This window comes from Prionailurus bengalensis, chromosome D3, assembly GCF_016509475.1.
Source record: "Prionailurus bengalensis isolate Pbe53 chromosome D3, Fcat_Pben_1.1_paternal_pri, whole genome shotgun sequence".
NCBI classification, from domain to species: Eukaryota; Metazoa; Chordata; class Mammalia; order Carnivora; family Felidae; genus Prionailurus; species Prionailurus bengalensis.
The window spans coordinates 76,325,310-76,348,954 of record NC_057356.1 but is presented as its reverse complement, the minus strand read 5'-3'; the positions used below and the strand labels follow the sequence as shown (position 1 = coordinate 76,348,954).

The 23,645-nt window shown below is 46.1% G+C and overlaps 1 protein-coding gene across 1 annotated transcript in view; it reads left to right on the top strand.

Annotated features, from left to right (window-relative positions):
* Nucleotides 1–23,645, top strand: part of ATP8B1 (ATPase phospholipid transporting 8B1) — a 127,235-nt gene that overhangs the window by 75,209 nt on the left and 28,381 nt on the right. The window contains exons 3-15 of the mRNA XM_043558962.1: nt 4,497–4,594; nt 6,629–6,742; nt 8,782–8,880; nt 8,995–9,056; nt 11,447–11,519; nt 11,628–11,698; nt 13,483–13,565; nt 13,684–13,842; nt 14,204–14,292; nt 16,245–16,435; nt 19,163–19,371; nt 21,706–21,749; nt 22,723–22,879. Of these exons, the coding sequence (XP_043414897.1) occupies nt 4,497–4,594; nt 6,629–6,742; nt 8,782–8,880; nt 8,995–9,056; nt 11,447–11,519; nt 11,628–11,698; nt 13,483–13,565; nt 13,684–13,842; nt 14,204–14,292; nt 16,245–16,435; nt 19,163–19,371; nt 21,706–21,749; nt 22,723–22,879 (1,449 nt within the window). The remainder of the gene's footprint in view (nt 1–4,496; nt 4,595–6,628; nt 6,743–8,781; nt 8,881–8,994; nt 9,057–11,446; nt 11,520–11,627; nt 11,699–13,482; nt 13,566–13,683; nt 13,843–14,203; nt 14,293–16,244; nt 16,436–19,162; nt 19,372–21,705; nt 21,750–22,722; nt 22,880–23,645) is intronic.

Genomic DNA, 23,645 nt, shown 5'->3' with positions numbered 1-23,645 from the left:
CTGATTTGTCTGAACTATGCCAGACAAGAAACCTTGTTGGAAATGGGGTTATTGACTATTTGACTACAATCAGATTTCTAAAGTTAACTAGAAAACTCCTGCGGTTAAGCTCAGTATGTTGCAGATGAAGATAACGTGGTTACTTTCTCTGGTCTCCCTAAGATGTTATCAAAAGCATAAAATGAAGAGACCGAGGTCATTTCCAGTAAACCCTTCACGGGCCCTGCTTGAGGCCAAATGCTACTTTGCGTCAGAGGCGTCCACATCAAAATGGCTGGGGATGAGGTGTGGTGCTGGGACAGACAGAGGAGCCACTAGCTGGGGGGTTTAATGATGAGGGAAAAAGAGCCATGAGGGGGACCAAAGAATACAGCTCATTACAAGGGCGGCTTATTCTTTCCTGTTGAGTTTTTCTGAGATCGATTTTTATCCCTTCCCCTTGGCCTTTTCTTGATTCTTGAGGAATCCTGTCAACGTTTTTTTCTCAGCCTTCCTGAATCTTAGAACAGCGGCTCAGTGAAGTTCTGGAACACTGGTGCCTGGAGGTGTGTCTTAAGTCATCAGCAAGCCAAAGTAAACCACTAAAAGCACATGCATTTTCAAATTTCCGTGACATAGAATAGATTCAGGATCATCCCATAAAATATCCATTTTACCTACTTTTATTTAGGTGTCCTATTTGAGTGGAAAAGAAATGCTCTGATTGCATACGTTATATTCTGATTGCATAGTAGATAATGCACATTGCAGTAGAGCTTATGAGTTGTCTTCCGGTTCCAGTTTAATCTTCCCATTTGATAAAATTGCACTTTAGCTACAGAGGTGCTGGGAGCTTCTGCGTTTGCAATGACACGATCATTATGATTGCCCGATGAAGGGCAGCCAAAATGATGCAAGAGGAGTTTTCAGTAATGGTATTGTGGTGTTTAAAGGAATAACAAGGTTAATTATTTGCATTCTTCAGCAGTCCACGCTTGTCCCTTTTGCAAAATTATCTGTACTTCCGATGAGGGAGAAGTCTAGAAAGTGAATCATTTGAAAACACGTAACACATTATTTTTAAAAGTCTATCTTTATTGTGATAATTATATAAGATGGATACTTTTAGAATTCTTTACTTGAAAATGTTTTTTAATATCTTCCCGTCTCCAAAACTAGTTGAGTCCCGTTAGTTGTTAATTTCCCTCCCTTACCAGTTTGCAGGGGGGGAGGGGTTCATCAAAACTGGGCTCACCCACACATGTGTATCCCACGGTCGGGGGCGGGGTTGGTCTAGCGTGCACGTTCAAACACAAGTCACTGGAGAACCTAATGCCAAGGAGGTGCTTCCTCGACTTTTCTTCGCGATTGATAGCATCCGGTCTTGAGCCTTCATAGCAGGGGATGCTTATGCCTCTGCCTTCCCGTTAGGAAACCAAGCACAACCTGATATTTGACTTCCACCTTTCCTGGTGGAAAGGTCAACCCTATGCTCATAAGCAACCATCTGATGTCAGCTTGTGGGCAGAGTTCTCAGGGTGGTTTGGAGCATAGGTCACAAGAGAAGCCCCAGTCAGGACAGCAAAGTGGACAGAGTAGCCAGACTACTTGGCCCCATGCCTGACACAGGCTAAGCACTGAACATGTGTTAGCCACCGACCTATGCATGATGGGACTGAAGAAGTCAGGAGTAGATGGGCAAAGACAAGCCAGGTAGGTGGAAATATTTTTCCTCTGCGGAGGTAGCCTGACTGCCAGGTTCATCATCTCTATGTTAGAAAGATCCCTTGAGCTGAAATTTCCATGAGGTGCTGGGCTCATGAGGTGATCCATTGAGATAAAAAGGACTTGAGCCAGAGATAAACTAGACCTCACCTTGTGAGCTGTGCCTTTCCTATTCGTTCGGAAGGTCTGCAAGCATATCCTCCGGGGGGACTTTCAGCGTGTCATGGGAGGCCCTGGCCTGTCCCCAGAGAGCTGCCCAGTGTGGTGGTTGCAGGCCCAGAGACTACCTGCGAATCTGCTGCCCAAGCAGCTAAATGAGCAGTAGTGGGACCCTTATTTCAGCTCTGCACAGTGAAGGCTCCATAAGTGGACAGGCTGGAAGCCAAGGAGTCTCCCAGCCCAGTGCTAACGCTCGGAAGGAAAGAAGGGAGGACCAAACCCTGTAGGAGGAGCTCCTATCACCACGGGGTAGGTGACAATGCTATAAGATAGGGTGACAGGTCAACTCAGAAACCCACCTCCAATGAGTCTTCAGCCAGCTGTGGAGCCACTAGAGAGGACAGAAAGAGAGAAGTCTGGATCAGCCCAGGAAGCAGCAGCTGCAACCCCACCACAAAGGACCCCAGGATATTTCACAAACCAGGGAGGAGCCCATCTCCTGCTGATTCTGGAAGAGGGCCACGGGGTTGGCTCTCCATTGAGCAACGTCAAAGCCAGCTCTAGCACAAAACAGTGGTCCCACCGTGAGACAGAGAGGTGTTGGTTCCGAGGCTGTGGAGGGAGGAACATGGAGACCACCGTGGAGACAGCAGAGGGTAGCCAGGGGCTGGGTTTGGGGAGCAAGGAGGCCCGTAAACTTGGAGTCTCATTAAAAAGGAGACAGAGGAGCAAGCTACTGTGGGGGCCCAGGCTCGGAGAAGAGTTGCTGGAGCCCGTGCCAGCTTTCCTTTCTGCAGGTTAGATAAACAGACCGTCTCAGGATGGAACAGATCTTCTGTTGGAATCTCTATGTCCCACAGGCAGCGGCAATTTCACAGTGGGCTGATGGTGCGATGTCACCATGGTGTAGCTTGAGTCCCCTGTCTCCGGTCAGAAGACCCCAACCTCACGTTCATGCTCTTTAGAGCCAGTGCGAGGATGCTGCCTTGCTTCACGCCTTCCCGACTGGTTCCCCAATGCTGTAGCTGAAGTCCTACCATCACCACCTGCCTCTCCTCCCCTTCCTTCTCTCCCCGCCGCCCCCCCCCCCCACCAAGGGGTCCTGAACATAGACCGGACTCCTGTCCTCTCAAGGGACAGTCAAGAGAAGGAGGAGGGGTGCAGGAAGTTTATGGGCAAGTAAAAGAGGAAAGTCATCACCCAGACTTCCCACTCCTAAGTAGATACCTGGGGGAAAAAAAAACATGAGTTCCAGAGAATGTTTATTATTATAGCAAAATGATTCATAACAATAGCAAGATGCTAGAAACACCCAAACTATTCGCCAACAGAAGAATTGATCAATTTTGGCATATGCATGATGCTAGAAAACATCGGCAATGAATAGTATATTTTATACTACACCACATTAGTGTAGATGAAAGTTACATAGTATTGCGAGTGGAAAAGCAATTCACAGAAGAATACAAGTGATACAGCTCAAAACCGGCCTGAGCAACTTATTTTGGGGGATACATACCTGATAAATCTATACGGAAAAAATAAGAGGGCAAAGATAAGCACATCTGATAAGCACAGATGTTAGGAATGTCGTTGGCTGGGGGGGGGGGGGGTAGGAAGGACGTGATCTCAGAGTTGGGAATTGCCCTGTTGAACCAGTAGACAACATCTGCCAGTAAGAGTGGAGAAAACTACCCCCAAGAAGAATCAGGTCAGAAAGAGTGTGGGGAGGGGTGAGGGGTGGATTGGGAGAAGTGTTTTTTGAGACACCTGTTGGGTGAGGAATGTTCCCCCCGGCAGTAGAGATGCTATGGACTTTCTCAGATGCCTTGGAATTTAGACATGCCGATGGAATGGACCGAGTCTGCTCAGTACTGTGTCTGTGACACGAAGCACATGAGGTAAAGCAGCACGTGCTGATCTGTGCGCAAGACTCAAAAGTGTTGGATTAGTTGGGTGATGGCCTTTTTCTTTGATTTTTTTCATTCCCTCGATACTCGGCTACCGATTTTATAAACCAAGTGCATGAGTCTGGAAAAAATAATTTGACTTAATTTAGCTGTGACCTTCCAGGGGCTCTGGGATTTTGTTCGGGCCATGTTTAAATGAGGATTACTCTTTTAGAACTCCAACGTTCCATGAACATTCTATGAATCACAGCATGTCCGTTCATTGGCTAGGGCTGCCGTCACAATTGCACAAGCTGGGTAGCTTCAACCGCAGAACCTTACTGTCTCACCGATTCGGAGACTATAAATCTGAGGTCAAGGTGTGGGTACAGTTGGTTCCTACTGAGGCTGTGAGGGAAGGGTCTGTTCCAGGCTTTTGTCCTTGGCTTGTAGGTGGCCATGTTTTCCCACCAGCTCCCAACTGTGCATATCTGTGTGCAAATTCGCTTTTTTTTTTTTTTTTTTTTTTAAGAAGGCCATCACCTTATTGGCTTGGGGTCAACTCTAATGACCTCACTTTAACGCGATCACATCTGCAATCACCCTATTTCCAAATAGTCATACTCTGAGGCCTGGAAGGCGAGTTTGGACTTTACCAGATGAACCTGGGAAGCTCACGGTTCAGCCCACAACAATATGCTAATTTTATGCTTGATGGACTACTTTTCTCTTTCTTTTTAAAAGATTGTACATGGCAAGTCAAGGCAAATGATCGAAGCTTCCATGAACAGCCTCAATTTATGAACACAAAGTTCTTTTGTATTAAGGAGAGCAAATATGCGGTAAGTGGATATTAACTTTCTAAATTAAAAAAAAAGTGTTTTTTAATGTTATTATTTATTTTGGGGAGTGGGGGGTGGGAGGGAGAGCGAGATCAAGAGCAAGCAGGGGAGGGGCAGAGAGAGGGAGATACAGAATCTGAAGCAGGCTCCAAGCTCCGAACCATGAGATCGTGACCTGAGCCAAAGCCTGACGCTTAACCGACTGAGCCGCCCAGGCGCCCCATGGATTTTAACTTTCTAGCTCATCTTCGCTAAGAGCCAGTTTTTTCCAATAGCCATTATGCTTAGCAACTTCATGGGACACCTGCCTTCCAGATAATCCCCGGCCTGTTGTATTGATTATCATTGTCCGTCGTATAGAATATCATTTTTATTCATCACTTTGAATTTAATGAAGGTGAGTAGGGGTGGCTTGACACAAGCCAAAACAAAATTATGCAGATTGAAAAGTTCCCTGTGTGTGTGCAGAGCTCTCTTAATGTTTTATAGAAGAATGTACAACAGTGTCACAGAAACATTATGTTTGAAAGTAATAAGAATTTGAAAGGAATCTTAAGAACCTATTTCCCCCTTTTCTGCCTGTGATAGATTTAGAGACCAAAGATCTTTTCACCCCAGATGTCCTTATTACCTTTAAAATACGATCGGGGCACCTGGGTGGCTCAGTCGGCCGAGTGTTTGACTTCGGTTCAGGTCACGATCTCATGGCTCGTGAGTCTGAGCCCCGCGTTGGGCTTGGTGCTGACCGTGCAGTGCCTGCTTTGTATCCTCTTGTCGCCTTCTCTCTGCCCCTCCCCTGCTTGCTCTCTCTCTCACTCTTGAAAATAAACATTAAAGCAATTATTAAAAAAATAGTCCAATATGATCAAGGGTCCCCCGTCAGGTGCGTGCTTACACGTCATAACGTGTCTTTTAGTCGCTAGGACAGCTGCAGCAGAGCCACAGACGGGCTGGTTTAAGACAACAGAAATGTATTCTCTTACAGTTTAGGGGCCATGAGTCCAAAATCAAGGTGTCAGTCCGGTTGGTTCCTTCCGGAGGGTCTGAGGCAGCATCTGTTCCAGGCTTCTGTCCCGGCTTCTGGAGGTTGCCGACAATCCTTGGCCTTCCTTGGCTTGTGGACACATCCCTCCACTCCCCGGCTCTGTCTCCACACAGCCTTGTCCCCGTGTGTCCCTATGTCTGTGTCCACTTGTCCTCTCCTTCTTCTTCTTCTAAGGGCAGCAGACATTGGATGAGGGCCCACCTTCATCCAGCGTGACGTCACTGTGACTTGATTACAGCTGCAAAGACCCCCTTCCCAAATAAGATGACAGTCACAGCTATTGGAGTTAGGACGTGAGCATATCTTTTAAAAGGGGCACACGATTCAACACACAACAGTGTCTTTTATTTTACACAGTAGACTTCATCCCCCTTCAGTAAAAGAGTGTTCCTTTTCCAGCGTCGTCGTTCGGGCTGACGTCTCCCTTTGCCTTGTTTTCTTTTTTTTTTATTGTTGTTTTTAATGTTTGCTTATTTTTGAGAGAGAGAGAGACAGACAGAGCATGAGCGGGGTAGGGGCAGAGAGAGAGAGGAAGACACAGAATCCAAAGCAGGCTCCAGGCTCTGAGCCGTCAGCATAGAACCCGACGGGGGGCTCGAGCTCACGAACCATGAGATCATGACCTGAGCTGAAGTCGGACGCTTCACCGACGGAGCCACCCCGGCGCCCCTGCCCTATTTTCTAAGAGGCTCTGAGGAGTCCAGGAATCTTCCAGCCGTGTCCGTTTGCTCAGTCAGATTTGCCACAGAGACCTTTGAAGTGAAATGTCTGCTGCTTGTTGCTGTCTCTGACCTAAGCCTCCAAGGAGTCATTCTGAGGGCTGATTAGAATTAAAAGCGTAAAGGAAATCTCGGTGTCTTCCTGGCCCGTGTCCCTGTGTCCCTGTGGGCCATCAGGCTTTAGTGATTTTCACAGGGGTGTATCCATCAGGATAAAAGCGCGGCCCCATGTAGAATGACCCTCTCATTTTTTTTTTCTTTTCCCAACAGAGTAACGCAATTAAAACGTACAAGTATAATGCCTTTACCTTTCTACCAATGAATTTGTTTGAGCAGTTTAAGAGAGCAGCCAATTTCTATTTCCTGGTCCTTCTTATCTTACAGGTAATGCCCTTTGATATCTTAAATCTGTTTTGAGTTATGATGACTCAGTAACATTTAAGTTGTGGACACATGTAATCTTAAAAGTTGTTGTATTAACATCAGGCTTTTTGCACACAAGGAAATAGTGCCTCATACAGAACCAGCTCGACAGTGTTAAATAAACAGGGGAAGGAAGCAAATGGAAAGAGTTTAATTCTATATTAAAAAAAAAAAAATCAGTCGCGTACTAATGTGAATGTTAAAACTGGTTTCCCTGAAGTGAATACAATTAAAACCTTCACACTGTACAATTATTTGTACCCTAAAATTCTATTTATTGTGTGCCTGCCCTTTGTTTTTCATGTAGGTGCTTAATTTCGTCAAGAATATTATTTATTTGTACCAATGTTTGGGTCATAATTCTCAATAGATTATTTTTGTGAGTTGGTTTTTGGGTTGACAAAAGGCCTATTCCTTTCCTGAGGCTGTTTTTTTTTTTCTTGATTGTGGCAAAGGATCCACTTATCTAGAGAGTGTTAATTTTACCTATCTAGAAATCGTTGTTATAATCGAGGGAACTCTACACCCTCTAGTTACCAGACTATCAACCTTTAGCACTTGACAACAAGCCTCGGATTTGGAAAACCGTCTCATCTGCTGGGATTTACCGAAGAGGGTTTCATGCAAATGGGAACGTGTGTGTGTCCGGGTGGGGATGGGGGAAGCAGGGAGCGGCGAGGAAGCAGGAGGGAGAACCGGATCCCCAACAGATTTAGTAGGGTATGAGATCTACTGGCTTGGCAGTATAGAATGTTCCTGTTACCAAGAGGGACCTCTGAAACCGGCCCACGTGGAGACAACACTAAAATTTGAAGGTACTGCTATGTCATAAGTGGGCCAGTCTTCCCTTCTTTCCTTCTAGCAAGGAAAAGGGGGAGTTACATTGATAATACTGTGGCAAATGACCGTTCTCTCTTTCGAGCAACCCCCAATCATCTTCTCTTAAGTTCTAGCAATTTAAGTTAAAGTGATAGTAATAGCTTTAGACAGCCCTTTGCTGGTTACTTCACTTAATTCTGGTACTCTGTGATGTAAATGCTATCATAACCTCCATTTTCAGAGAAACTGAGGCCCATGAGGCACCGGAGCTTGTTCAAAGTCCCGAAGCCCTAAGCGAGAGAGTGGGGCAGGACTTGGATCCAGGAACTTCACCGCAAAGCCTGTCATTTCATTTTTTTTATTTATTATTATTATTTTTTAATTTTTTTTTTAACGTTTATTCATTTTTGAGACAGAGAGAGAGCCTGAATGGGGGAAGGTCAGAGAGGGAGGGAGACACAGAATCTGAAACAGGCTCCAGGCTCCGAGCTGTCAGCACAGAGCCCAACGCGGGGCTCGAACTCACGGACCGCGAGATCATGACCTGAGCCAAAGTTGGATGCCCAACCGACTGAGCCACCCAGGCGCCCCCAGCCTGTCGTTTTAACGACTACGTCATGTGACCTGATGATCCGTAGGATGGTTACAAGAGATCTTTACTAAACTCGCTTCCCAATCTTTTGTTCCAACTTCAAGGCTGTCTTAATGGAGGCAAGGCTTCCTCCGAGGCCCAGTGCAATCACTGGCTTTCAGAGGCAGCTACTACCTGTTGCCGTCCTTGCCTCCATCATGAGACCCTCAGAGACCCCTGGCTAAGCAACCAGCAGTGGACAGCCTGCTACATGCATTCCCTATAAAAGCTGAAGGACTACTTGTCCCAGCTCCCCACACGGCCCTCCCTCCCGTTAGTTACGATTTTCACAAAGAGTTTGGAGCAGTTCTCTTTTAGCCCCCCTGGTGTCCAGTTAAGGTCGCAACGAGACAATTTCAGGGGCCACTGTTCTCTGGGGCCTGTTCCAGGAGGCCATAAGCTAAAGAGGGCGGCAAGAAGGTGGTCGGCTGGAGGCTTCGGTGACTTTCCTACCTGCCCTACAGGATGTAGGCTTGGAGGTTAGAATCAGCAGTTACCTGTAGATGCCGTGCCTTCGTGGGCACACACGTCTACCTGGTATTTCTTTCAGGCAATTCCTCAAATCACGACCCTGGCATGGTACACCACCCTGGTGCCCTTGCTCCTGGTGCTGGGCATCACGGCCATCAAAGACCTGGTGGACGACGTGGTAAGGATTTCTGGGGCAACTTTCTCCTCCCTGCTGTGAGCTTATCTTAGTTTGGCGTTAATATCTCATGTTTGGAGAATATTCAAATAACCTTTGCCCTCCTCTCTTCTAAAGGCTCGCCATAAAATGGATAATGAAATCAATAATAGGACGTGTGAAGTCATTAAGGATGGCAGGTACTGTGTCTTCCTTAACTTAGTTACAAGAACGGATAAGTACGTCTAGAAACATACTCAGAGAGGGGCGCCTGGGTGGCTCAGTCGGTTGAGCGCCGACTTCGGCTCAGGTCACGATCTCGTGGTCCGTGAGCTCGAGCCCCGCATCGGGCCACTGTGCTGACAGCTCAGAGCCCGGAGCCTGTTTCAGATTCTGTGTCTCCCTCTCTCTGACCCTCCCCCATTCATGCTCTGTCTCTCTCTCTGTCTCAAAAATAAATAAATGTTAAAAAAAAAAAATTAAAAAAAAAAAAAAAAAGAGAATTATCTGTGTAGGTGTTTTCCCTTCTGTCCTGAACTATAAGTTCCTCAAGGGGACTGTCTTGATGGTAACTGGTTGTTTTTTGTCCATCAGAGTATCCAACGCACAGAAAGGGCTCAATAAATGTTAAATAAATATTGTCCACTGTGACCAGTAATGAGTTGTTTTTTGAGCAAGCGCCTGGAGGCAGAACCACAAAGTCAAGTGCTAAAAATAGCGACTAAGAAAATGTCGAGTCGCTATGATGTCCACCTGAAACTGTAGGCTATTGTATGCCCACTGTACTTCCCTAAAAAGAAAAAAAAACAGTGATGAAGGCCCAGTTCAAAGACTTTTTTTGTGTCAACACTGAGAAAAATAAGGTGATTTGCAGGCACTGTTCCACTGTGTCTAATTTGGAGATAGACTGCGTCAGCCTATACATCTGTTGGGATGGCTTTTTTCCCCTCCCAAATAAATGGATTCTGTTCTGAAGGGTACCTTTCAAATCACTTAGAATTGCTCTGATGAAGAGCAGTAGGTTCTTAGCCAGCCCGCACAACTGTGGCCATGGCTCACAACCTGGCTGACTCCACTGGTAAGGAGTAGCTCTGAGTGGCCTTGAATCTGGGGGTCAGAGTGCATGTCTGATAGGGCCACGGCTCCAGCTCCCCCTAGAGGAGGGTCAAGGCTGTGTGGGGACTTGCGCATTGTGGGGCAGGGCAGCGGGACCTCCCAAGGGGAAACCAGATGTCACAGTGGAAAGGCTCAACACAGTTGCCACTCACACCCCCAAAGAGCTGTGGCAGGAAGGTTCTTAACTTGCTCGTTTATAATTTGACACCCATTTGCAAATTCTAATTTACAGTTTTAGAGATGCCGAAATGTAAACCAACTACAACTTAATTTATTGAAAGATAAGCCAAATTCTTTTTTTTAAATCCTGAGATGGAGAAGTGTGTGTTCGATTCTAATAAAATTGGTCACGCTGGGGTATAAGCGTATATTTAAAGTGTTTTTTAAATGAAAAGACACTGTCTCAAAAATAAATAAAAACATTTAAAAAAAAATTTTTTTTAAAGTGGGGGGGGGTGCACCTGAGTGGCTCAGTCGGTTAAGCATCCGACTTCAGCTCAGGTCATGATCTCACAGTCTGTGAGTTCGAGCCCCGTGTCGGGCTCAGTGCTGACAGCTCAGAGCCTGGAGCCTGCTTCAGATTCTGTGTCTCCGTCTCTCTCTGTCCCTCCCCTGCTCATGTTCTCTCTCTGTCTCAAAAATAAATAAAAACATTAAAAAAAATTTTTTTTAATAAACGAGAAAACAAAACTGTAGTTTCAATCTCCAGGTCTCTCTTATCCATGAATTAATGGGAGGACAAACATGGTAATTGGAGTTCTGCCTCCAAAAATACTAAGTTTATTAGTTGTGATAGATTCATAATCTCTGTTATGGGTATCTTTTCTATGTGTGAAAAGTTTTCACACAGACCACTGTATTTTAAAACTTTTTAAAATGTTGATTTGTTAGACATTTAAATGGCTCTTTCCTGTGAAACTTAAGACAGAAAAATAGTCATCTGTTTAATTTTATTTTGCATTTGATCAGTGTCCTTATTAGGCTTATGAAAAAAGCAATGCGTGCTCATTGAAAAGGCAACTTAATAGGGAGGAGGCATGCTCTAAAGTTCCCTGAGGATTCCAGGTGGCCCGTGCAGGAGCCACTTGGGTCCTGCGTCCTGAGCAGGTGATTGACAACCCAGAGGCAAGAGAACAGGAGACTGGAAGCACAGGACGTGAGCAAAAAGATAGGAGGAGCCCAGTAGCTCCTTGCCACACGTTTGAGTAGCCCCATCGAGCCTTCCTGCCATGACGCCACACGGAAAGAACACATCAAAGTCATTACCATCATCACCGCTCCCTTCAGAGGATACTGTGATTCACGTGACCACTTCATGGGGTTTCATCATGAAATTGGCCGACGTTTCAGGAAACCTTTTTTCTGGGCTCTTCACGTTTCCCCAGAAATCATTGGCTCCTAGAGAGAATAATTCCAAATCCTTTGCCAGTAACTTTTGAAAGGCCTGTAAACTCTCATTCCTTTTGACATTTAGGTTCAAGATTGCCAAGTGGAAAGAGATTCAAGTTGGAGACGTCATTCGGCTGAAAAAGAATGATTTTATTCCCGTAAGTGAAGAAGCCCCGCGTCCCTCATCTATTATCCTCCCGTCTTCCGCGGGCGCTCAGTTGGGCCTGGGGATGTTCTGTATCGTTGATGTGTCTTGTTTTGCACAGGCCGACACGCTGCTCCTGTCCAGCTCCGAGCCCAACAGCCTCTGCTACGTCGAAACAGCTGAACTGGATGGGTAAGCGGGTCTTGGCTGGGCCCGTGTTCAGGCCGACCGTTAAAGGCGCATTCGTTGCATCGAAAATTGCATCAGAAGGGAAGCCCCGAGATCTAGCCTTGCCTCTACCCCTTGCTGGCTGTCCCGCAGTGTCCCTAGCAGACCAACCTCTCTTTTTTCAATTCCATCTGTAAAGTGGGGCTCTCACGCCTGCCCTTCCCCCCACTTGTAGGGAGGGTTGAAAGGGATGGACACGTGAGCCCTTTGCGTACAGCTGAGCAGTGTCCACACACGTGTGAAGGACGATCACAGTAATGAATTTCCGAGAAAACCGATTTTTTAAAGTGCTTGCCAGTGGACGACTCTGAGTTTTCCCTTTGTTGGCTTTGGTTAGTATAGGAGCCCTTATGGGAATCGCATAACAGAATGGTCTGTTTTTGACCAGTTTTGAATACGTTCATTGAGTGCCTGCTAAGTTGCATTAGCTTCATGTGTTAGCTCACTGAATCTTCTCAGCGACACGATGAGATTATTACCTTGACATTGCCCTTGAGGAAAGTGAGACACAAGGAGGTGAAGTCGCCAGCCCGAGGTCACTTAGTAAGTGGCAGGGCTGGGACGGTGCTCGCCTGTGCTGGCTGCCCAGGTTAGTGTCTGCATCGCCCCCTCTGATACGAACACCCCTCCTCACACCCTCGATGCGCGTAACTTGTTTGTGGAGCGCTGAGACCATCTCGGTGCAACCAGGTCTGTCTTTGGTCTATAAATTAGTCAGGTGATCAATCATCCCTATAAAACAGCTATTATCCCCATGAGTGAGAGACTCGGAAGCTTTCCGAAGGTAGCAAATCCTACGTGCCCTGTCAGAACAAACAGAATGGGGAGGTCGAGGGCCACAGTCAACTTCTGAATATATGGAAACCCCCGAGTCTATCTTCGTGGAGGCTGCAGAAGAACGTCTGTCATGTGCAGACAGCATCGCCGCCCCGATGCCCAGCCTGACTCTCTGTGTCCCTGAGCACACCCCTTCCCTGCTCTGTGGGTGGGCATACCAAGTATTGGAGGGTAAGGTTCCCACCTCCTTTCCTAATTTTCTAGATAGAAGTATCTTTCAAAAATAGGGGATCCAGTTGTTCACTCTGGAAAATAATAGATTGATAGAGTCCAGGCACTTTCTGTAACAAATACGTCTTGTAGAATCATCTTAATGTGAAGAAGCTAAAATTTTTTTAAGTGTATTTATTTTGAGAGAGAGAGAGCAAGAGAGAGGGTGCACCAGCACATGAATGGTAGAGGGGCGAGAGAGAGAGAGAGAGAGAGAGAGAGAGAGAGGGAGAGAGAATCCCAATGCGCTGAGCCTGATGTGGGGCTCAATCTCACAACCTTGAGATCATGACCTGAGCTGAAATCAAGAGTCAGAGGCTTAACCCACTGAGCCACTCAGGCACCCCTAGAAGCTAAGTTTTTAAATAGCAGTGTGGTAGTTAAGTCTAGACTGGCAGTAAGAGGTTAGTAAGAAGGAGGACAGGAAGCTTGTAAATGCCTCCGTCCCATTCATAGTGCTCCACAAAAACAAACAGCAAAGGGGACCAGCATCTTCCAAGTCAGGAGTTTTTCTGTAGTTCAGGAAATAACCTCACTAAACTCCAAGTTCCAAGGCAAACTGAGAGTTCGAAAATAGGAAAAGCTAATGATCTGGCTTCTGCTTCCAGGTATACCTAGCGTTACTTTGCACAATTTTTCTTATGTGCCTTTTTGAGATCCTGAGTTTGTTCATTCAATTCCTTTTCTCCCTCTCCCTTTAGAGAAACCAATCTCAAGTTCAAAATGGCGCTGGAAATCACACACCAGTGTCTCCAGAGAGAAAATTCACTGGCAGCATTTGATGGTTTGTGCAGACATGCCTTACTTTGTTTTCAATTTTAGTTGTTCAACTCAGTCCCAATTAATTAAAACCAGAAAATCTTTCATGTGTGAATACTTATGTGAATCATATTTTTCTGAAGGTTTCGTTGAATGTGAAGAACCCAATAACCGACTGGATAAGTTTACAGGAACGCTATTTTGGAGAAACACAAGTTTTCCTTTGGATGCTGATAAAATTTTATTACGTGGCTGTGTAATTAGGAACACCGACTTCTGCCATGGATTGGTCATTTTTGCAGGTAATTTCAGAGTTTCTTGGGAAATTGGTGTGATACGTGCTTTTAAGATTTTTTTTAATGTTTATTTTATTTTTGAGAGTGAGAAACAGAGCACGAGCAGGGGAGGGGCAGAGAGAGAGGGAGACACAGACTGCGAAGCAGGCTGCAGGCTCTGAGCTGTCAGCACAGAGCCCGATGTGGGGCTTGAACTCACAAACCGTGAGTTCATGACCTGAGCTGAAGTCGGACGCTTAACCAGGCGCCCCTGATATGTGCTTTTAAGATTTAAAGGAGCGGATTGCTCTTCTGTTCATTCTCCATCGAAATGAAAGGAAGCATTGACTTTCCCAACTATTGATTGTATTGAATTTTCCATTTTTAGGTGCTGACACGAAAATAATGAAAAATAGTGGGAAAACCAGATTCAAAAGAACTAAAATCGATTACTTGATGAACTACATGGTTTATACGGTATTTATTTTCCGTTCCAGTAGATGAGAGGCTAGACTACTATCTTTTACTCTAATTTTGTTGTATGTTTTTCTTATGTAGAGAAATCTTAACCTCTGCAGGCCAGGTAGAAAAATGCGTGAGGCATTCCAAGAGAGAGAACTCTCTTACTTTTCCTCAGAAACGCCATATTCTAATCGGAGAATCCTTTTGGGAACCGAGGTTCCACTTGTAGGGTCCCCTGAATGGTTGAGTATTTTGTCAACTGGAGTGACCAGTTGGAAAACCAGGGAGCCTGAGATAAGTTAGTGGGGCCGGGCTCCTGTCAACATAAGGTTGATTTTACTGCTGTTAGTTTCCCACGGGGGTAGTTCTCTTAAAAGCAAACTTTCCTCCCCAGCATGTAGTGTACAAGTCTAAATATAAGGGAAGGCTAAATAGAAAGTGCGTTGAGGGCCCCCAAGACCACCCCCAGGTTTGATGATTCACTGGAAGGACTCACAGAATAAAACATCTAGTTGCCCTCATAGCTATGACTTACTGTGACTTATTTACAAAGCAAGATCAGCAAAGGCAAAAGGCTCATGAGGCAACGTCTGGAGGAAGCCAGGTGCAAGCTTCCAAGAGTCTTCTCCCAGTAGGGTCACATGGCAAGACACCCTCCATTTCCCTAGCAACAACTTGTGACAGCCCATGTGAAATGTTGTCTCTACCAGGGAAGCCCATTGGAGACTCAGTGCCTGGGGTTTTATTGGGATCTGGTCACACAGGCCCCATCTGCCAGGGGTGTACCCAAATTCCAGATTCCCTGAAGGAACGTAGGGGATCAGCATAAACCATATTGTTTTACACAAACAGGCACCGTGAGCCGTTCTTATCAGGGAATAAGAAATAAGGAGAGGAAGGGGGAGGAAGAGAGGAAACCGTTCCAAAATCTAAGTTCCTAGATGCCGGCCAAAGGCCCACCTTGCAAGCAGGCCAGCGTCTCAGGCCCAGCCCCAAGATGTTGGGCAGTGCTCCAATTTCCCAATGAGAACTAATTTTTTTTCCCAAGTATTTAGCTTAATTTGAATGCATACGTTTTTAGAGACGCCAAACACTTACCATACTTTAATTACATATACACATTTAAAGGCGTATAAAAGTAATGACATTAAAGAAACAGTTCTTTTTTTCTCTCGTCTCCCATTTCGTGAAAACTTTTCATGTGCACCTTCCGTGTCATTGTCCCGGTTATGGCCAGAGTACTCACGACGAGTTCCTCTCTCATCCTGAGCCCTGTGGTTTTGAGATATAGCACTTTTGGAATCTGTGGCCAGAAATTTCAATCTGGCCTTGGAAATCGTCTTCCTACCACAATTATCCGAATACCACTGGGATGGTCGGTGTTTGCATTCATCCCAGAAGTATATACTCGTCATTTCCATCACAGAATACTCACTGTACCGCTTCAGAAATGGTCTAAACCTTAAGTGGTAATGAAGTCTTCAGGAATAATTACCTGAATCGGCGTGAAATTCCCTTATGTTCTCTCTTAAAAAGTTATTTCCATCAACTATTTTCCATAAATGTCCCAGGTCAGCGTTATCTGAAGTTATTTCATCCTAAGGTACCTTCGCCCAACAGTATGGTATTATTCAAAGTAAAAGTAATTGATGGGATGCCCTGTAATGTGAGAATGTTTAAGGATTTGCATACAAGACACCAACCTCCTCTTTCGAACAATAGTTTTGGGAAGAAAACTGCACCTATATGTATTATGTAGGATAAATCGACCAACCATAGAACTCAAATAGGCTTTCAAAGCCTTCGTAGGCACTGTTTTTCCTTTAAGTGTGTTGTGTTTACAGACTACTAAATTATCATAAATGTGCTGGAGTATTGAGTGAGGTTAATTAGCATCTATGAGATTCTGGGGGTTGGGGGTTGGCAATGGATCTTCCAAATACACTTCAGTGTGTTATGTCTTCCAGATCTTTGTTGTTCTCATTCTGCTTTCTGCTGGTCTGGCCATCGGCCATGCTTACTGGGAAGCTCAAGTTGGCAATTATTCTTGGTACCTCTATGATGGAGAAGACTTTACACCCTCCTACCGCGGATTCCTAAATTTCTGGGGCTACATCATTGTTCTAAACACCATGGTGCCCATCTCTCTCTATGTCAGGTAAGGCTGTCCTCTCTTCGGCCTTTTGCTTTAAGGAAGAATGCAGTACATTTTCCCAACTTTGCCCCTTCATCTCTATCAATAACTGTTTCAAAGGTCATACGGAACAAGTAAGAAAATAGCTTCATTTCAGAATTGGGGGTAATATAGGGAGAGGAAATTAACTGTGGAGTGTCTGTTCTGTGCCAGGCACAGCACTTTCTTTCTTGACCACTTTAGAGATAAAGACAACCGGGGTTCAGAAGTCACTCACTTGGTAAGATTGCTTCTCAGTGGACTCAAAGCCCAGGCTTCAGAAAGGGCCTTGGGAGAAAGCTGGAGATTTAGACTGACATGGGAAAACTTAGTTGTTTTTCTTTTTAGGAGCCTTCCTAATCTCTTCTCTGTGTCTTCCTTATTACCACCTGGTACATCCATTGCCTGTAAAACGCTTGCTGGGAATGCCTCTCTCCCTGCCCTCATTCAGCCTCTCAAAATGTTCTGTTTCTTATCTTAATCTGAACCGTAATAAAGGAGTCAGGGTCATATCTGTGACAAACAGTGATCACCTTGCTGAGTGAGATTTCTTCTTCTTCTTCTTTTTTTTTTTTTTTTTACTTTTTTCTTTCTTTACTGTCAAAGTTCGCGTCATTCATCGATTGGATTTTAGACCATTGGAAGAGGAGTTGTGCCTTGGAATATCCCCAGCAGCCCGAGTCTACCTTGACCTCCAATTAAGTAACAGCCCAGAGACATACAGGATCACATACACTTCTGTAATTAGGAGCACTTAGTTTATTTTAATTTTATTACATGTGCATTTGTTTTATTTTTAACCTTATTACATGTCGTTAACATTGCTCGTTCACTAGTAAGTAGAGCCCTGGGGAGCCATGTGTTTGCAGTCGCTTTAAAAAAGGAGAAACAACCACAGAAACCTGAGATAAGATTTACCTTTGTGGGGGCGCCTGGGTGGCGCAGTCGGCTGAGCGTCCGACTTCGGCCGGGTCACGATCTCGCGGTCCGGGAGTTCGAGCCCCGCGTCGGGCTCCGGGCTGATGGCTCGGAGCCTGGAGCCTGTTTCCGATTCTGCGTCTCTCCTCTCTCTGCCCCTCCCCTACTCACGCTCTCTCTCTCTTTCAAAAATAAAGGGGCGCCTGGGTGGCGCAGTCGGTTGAGCGTCCGACTTCAGCCAGGTCACGATCTCGCGGTCCGTGAGTTCGAGCCCCGCGTCGGGCTCTGGGCTGATGGCTCAGAGCCTGGAGCCTGTTTCCGATTCTGTGTCTCCCTCTCTGTCTGCCCCTCCCCCGTTCATGCTCTGTCTCTCTCTGTCCCAAAAATAAATAAATGTTGAAAAAAAAAAAAAAAAAGATTTACCTTTGTGGAGGGAGCTACCAAACAGATTATTTTGTCTGAAACCATGAATGTACGTTATAAACCGTGTATGTCATTTTTGGTTTTAGAAAGTCATGTCATGTAGCTAACATGGTTTCCTTCTTTCTCTTAGAAATAAAGGTCCTTCTACAGCACGAGGTGGATCAGGTCGTTCTGCTTTGTTTTCTACCCTTTGTTTCCATTTCATTCAGGATAAACTCATTATGGAGGCCACACTGTGACCCACAAGGCCCAGCAGGGTCTTGTGCTGTTCATCCCCTCGCTCCTACAACCTCTTATACGTCCACCTCCTCCTTGGTCTCCCCCAACTTTAGCCTCCCTGACAGTCCTCACGGGTGCCAGTACCTGCCACAGAGCCTTTGCACCTGCTCTGGTCTCTGTCTGGAACGTTCTTCCCTCTTATCTACATAGTTGCTCTTTCATTTGCATCAGGTCTCTGCTCAAACACCACTCCGTCTTAAATATCACGCTATCCCTTATTCTGCCCTCACCCTGCTTTGATTTTCTGTGCGGGATTTTCACCACATGATAGATGTACAGGTTTGTGGATTTGTCCCCATTAGAAGGCAGAGGTTTTGTTGGGTTTGTTTCCCTGGGGAGCCCCCCCCCATACCTAGAATGCTGTCTGTACATAGTAGGCACTCAGGAAATGTTAACAGGGGGAGGGAGGGAGTTCTTTTTCCACCTCTTTAACTTATTATAAAGACATCTCTTGCCCAGTTAACAATTGCTGGATATGTAAACAGCTTCCTTATAACTGAGATATATTTAATCCCTTAGAGTTTTTCAAATTGTGATGATTCCTTTAGACTGTCTTATTCGGGACAGTCTATAACCTTATAAGACTTTAGGGGGAGAAAACACTATGTTTTTTCAAGGTGTGGAATCACAGCGTAGGGGTCATTTGCCAAAAGCACACCGATTCTGTAACCTAGTGGAACCTCATCGACAACTGGGGGCAGAGGTAAACATGGGAGTGACGGGGGCAGGGGTGAACACGGCCATTCCAGGTGTCCCGAGTGTGATGGGAATGAGAGAAAAGAGAGTAGAGATTGCCACATCGTCACCATGTCCCTCGTCCCACAGGGCTGTGTTCTGAGCGTGGGGTGCTGTGGCCAGATGTTGTCAGGAATGAGTGGGAAATCGCACCAAACGAGGTGCGTTGACCCTGAAGCTGGAGAAGGAGGTGTCTGGTCGGGAGAACCCAGAGGCTTGACCCACGGGCCACCACGTGCCTTGTCTCTTGGCAGATGAGCAGCTCGCCGTGGTGCGCACAAGTCGAGACAAAGCTCGCCGCCTGCCTCCCGTGTCGGAGAGCACCGTCCACGCTAATGTGTTGTCTTGCCTTCCTAGCGTGGAGGTGATCCGTCTGGGACAGAGTTACTTCATAAACTGGGACCTGCAGATGTACTATCCTGAGAAGGACACGCCTGCCAAGGCGAGAACCACCACGCTGAATGAGCAGCTTGGGCAGATCCATTACATCTTCTCTGATAAGACAGGGACGCTCACGCAAAACATCATGACTTTCAAGAAGTGCTGCATCAATGGGCAAATATATGGTGAGTGGAAGCCATCGCTCCATCCCTGAGCACGCGTGACCAGCACCTGCCGTCCCAGAATTGCTGGTGCCGTCCGGGCGCATGGCCCCGGTGGCCACTTGGGGCCGAGTCCTGAAGTGGCTTTGTTGGAGGCACTGGGAACGCACGCGTGGGAAAGGTCAGAGGTCAGAAACAGGCACACACTCCTCAAGAAATCAGACACAAAATTACCATGTGATCTGGCTTCGGAGGGGATCTGAAAACACCAAAAGCAGGGACCGGAAGAGATCTTCGCACAACTACAGTCATATGAGCATTATTCACAGTAGCTAAAGTGTGGAAGCAACCCAAGTGTGAGTCAGTGGATGAGCGGATAAACAAAATGTGGTCCCACATACAACGGAACCTGGTGTAGCCTTAAAAAGGAAAACATTCTGGGGCGCCTGCTTGGCTCAGTCAGTTGAGCGTCCGACTTTGGCTCAGGTCAAGATGTCACGGCTCACGGGTTTGAGTGCCATCAGCACAGAGCCCGCTTCGGATGCTCTGTCCCTCTCACCCTCTAACCACCCCCGCCCCCCCTACTCATGCTCTGTCTCTCACTCTCTAAAAAATAAACCTTTTTTAAAAATTATTAATACAGTGTTTTACATTCTTTTGCCACAGTACTTAAAAAAATTTTTTTTTAATGTTTATTTTTGAGAGAGTGTGAGCAGGGTAGGAGCAGAGAGAGAAGGAGACACAGAATCCGAAGCAGGCTCCAGGCTCTGAGCTGTCAGCACAGAGCCCGACACGGGGCTCGAACTCACGGACCACGAGATCACGATCGAAGCCAAAGTCGGATGCTTAACTGACTGAGTCACCCGGGCGCCCCTGAAAAATAGACATTTGAAAACAAATTTTTTTTTTAAGAAAGGAAAACATTCTGACACACGCTGTAGTGTGGATAAACCTTGAGGACCGGGTGCTCAGTGAAATGAGCCAGACACACAAGGACGCAGTTAGTATGATTCCACTTATATGAGGCCTTAGAACAGTCAAATTTATAGAGACAGGAAGTAGAATGGGTGGTTGCCAGGGGCCGGGGGCAAGAGAGGATGCGAAGTTATTGTTTAATGAGTACAAAGTTGCGACTTTACCAGATGAAACAGCTATGGAGTGGACGGTGGCGATGTTATGCAGCAGCGTGATTGTATCTAGTGTCACTGAACTACAGACTTCAAAATGGCTAAGGTCTGGGGCGCCTGGGTGGCTCAGTCGATTGAGCGACCGACTTCAGCTCAGGTCATGATCTCGCGGTTCGTGAGTTCGAGCCCCGCGTCGGGCTCTGTGCTGACCACTCGGAGCCTGGAGCCCGCTTCGGATTCTGTGTGTCCCTCTCTCTCTGCCCCTTCCCTGCTCATGCTCTGTCTCTCTCTGTCTCAGAAATAAACACTAAAACAAAAATGGCTAAGGTCAGGGTGCCTGGGTGGCTTAGTTGGTTAAGCATCCAACTCTTGATCTCAGCTCAGGTCATGATCTCACAGTTCATGAGATCAAGCCCCGCGTCGGGCTCTGTGCTGGCAGCATGGAGCCTGCTTGGGCTTCTCTCTTTCCCCTCTCTCTTTCTGCCCCTCCCCTGCTCGCAGACTCTCTCTCTCTCTCTCTCAAAATAAATAAACTTCAAAAAGATGGTTAGGGTGATAAATTTTATGTTATATATGTATGTCACCTGATTATTTTGAAAAAGGTGATTTCCATTCTAATATTCTGAAACATGCTGTATATTAACAAAAATATTAAGGCTAATACTGTATTCAATTCGAATGCTCTAACTTTTAAATAAAGACTTAATACAATTTTTTAATAGCTACAGGAACACTGTGCTTTCTCCTTGTAGAAAACTATACTATGAATATGTTTTCACAGAAGGGGCATCTCAGATGTGGGAGCCCATGAAGAAGGTGGGACACTGGGGAATTAAGGAAGTGGTTCTCACGTACATGGTGACAGTCCCTTTCTAGCTGGGGGATAGATAAAGCACTTCAGAGGACAGGGGTCTGGCCCCAGAGGAGGATGCGGTATGGAACAAGAGAAGCACCAGTGTTTGAACCTCTAGACCAGGGGTCTGCAAACTCCTTCTGTAGAGAGCCCAATAGGAAATTTTCTAGCCATTGCAAGCCAAAGGTGGTTCGTATCAGACTTTCTTCTTTGTTATGTTCTGTTTGGTTTTTACAACTCTTGAAAAATGTGAAAATCATTCTAAACTTGAAAGCTGTCCCCAACAGGCCGGGACCCTTAGAACCAAAGCAGGGGGAGGAGGAGGGACCTCTGCACGCAGGGGAAGACTCCATTTATCTTGTCCTGTTTGTTTCTCAGGAGACCATCGGGACGCTTCTCAAAACAATCACAGCAAGACAGAGGTGAGTCCTTTAACTGAAGGGAGGGTTTGGGGGTGTGTTAGTTGCCTATGGCTGCTGTAATGAACTACCACAAAAAGGGTGGCTTAGAACAACAGAAATTCTACAGCTATTCTAGAAACAGAACAGAAATTCTACAACAGCTCTGGAGACTAGAAGTCTGAAATGAAGGTATCAGCAGGGCCATGCTCACTCTGAGGTTCTAGGGAAGAATCTGCCCTGACCTCTTCCTAGCTTCTGGTGCTTGCCTGCAACCCTTGGCGTTCCTTGGCTTATAGACCCAACACTTAGATGTCTGCTTCCATTGTCACATGGCGCTCTCCCTGGGTATCTGTGTCTGTGTCCAGATTTCCCTCCTCTTATAAAGACACCAGACATTGGATTAGTGCCCACCATCCTCCAGTGTGACCTCATCTTAACTTGATGATATCTCCAAAGACCTTATTTCCAAATAAGGTCATAGTCACAGCCACCCGGAGTTGGGATTTCAACATATCTTTGGGGGGTGGAGGGAACACAATTCAACCCACAACAGGATGTCTTTTTGTTTTAAGACAAGGGTGAGCCTCTTGACACATTAAAAAGTACGTTATGGGGCGCCTGGGTGGCGCAGTCGGTTAAGCGTCCGACTTCAGCCAGGTCACGATCTCGCGGTCCGTGAGTTCGAGCCCCGCGTCGGGCTCTGGGCTGATGGCTCAGAGCCTGGAGCCTGTTTCCGATTCTGTGTCTCCCTCTCTCTCTGCCCCTCCCCCGTTCATGCTCTGTCTCTCTCTGTCCCAAAAATAAATAAACATTGAAAAAAAAAATTTTTTTTAATAAAAATAAAAATAAAAATAAATAAAAATAAAAAGTACGTTATAATCCTAAGAAAAATTTTCCATAAAGACTCGGCTTCCAAGAGAAGCTTCTATCATTTGCTAAGCCCACACTGTTGTTTTTAAAATCACATTTGCTCGTCCTCCCCCACCTCTTTCAGCAAGTGGATTTCAGCTGGAACACGTTTGCTGACGGGAAGCTTGCGTTTTACGACCACTATCTTATCGAGCAAATCCAGTCGGGGAAAGAGTCGGAAGTTCGGCAGTTTTTCTTCTTGCTTGCAGTCTGCCACACGGTCATGGTGGACAGAATTGATGGTGAGTGTTTCCTGGCATCTGAGACACGGGGGCCCAGGTTTTTAGTTTTCAGGTAACTCGTGCCCGGCGCCCAAATGCACGTTGAGTAATATGCACGACACGTCTGGGTGAGCACCCACCCTGATGGTCTACGAGGCAGCAAAGCGTGAGACAAGCCCCCAGTCTATGAAAATGCACATCTTCTTCACAGGGATAGCTCCCAATGCGTTTATCACTTTGCAAGTGAAATCTTATCGTTAAAAGAAACGATTGACTCTTGCATTATGCGAGAAGAATCACAATCTTCCCGCCCTGTTATTACTTGACGTTTATTGAGCGTGAAGAGTCAAGTCTTATCTGGATCGTGGCTGGACTTCGAACTTGAACAATCTTTACTGCAAAATAATTTCAGAGAGAATTTATTTTCTAGATTCAGATATGTTTGGGGTTTGAAATAATACCCGCCAGAGCCTCGGCTTCCTTAAGGTGCCTTTTTCATCGGAAGGAGCATAATTAACGTGTATTTGCATGGGAACCAGCAAAGCTGACGTGTAGATTCTTTTTTAAAAAATGTTTATTTATATATTTTGAGAGACACAGAGAGTGAGCAAGGGAGGGGCAGAGAGAGAGGGAGAGGGAGAATCCCAAGCAGGCTCCGTGCTAGCAGCATGGAGTCTGATGTGGGGCTTGATCTCACGAATCGTGAGATCATGACCTGAGCCGAAATCTAGAGTTGGACGCTTAACCTACTGAGCCAACCAGGTGCCCCTCCTTCGCAGAGTTCTTA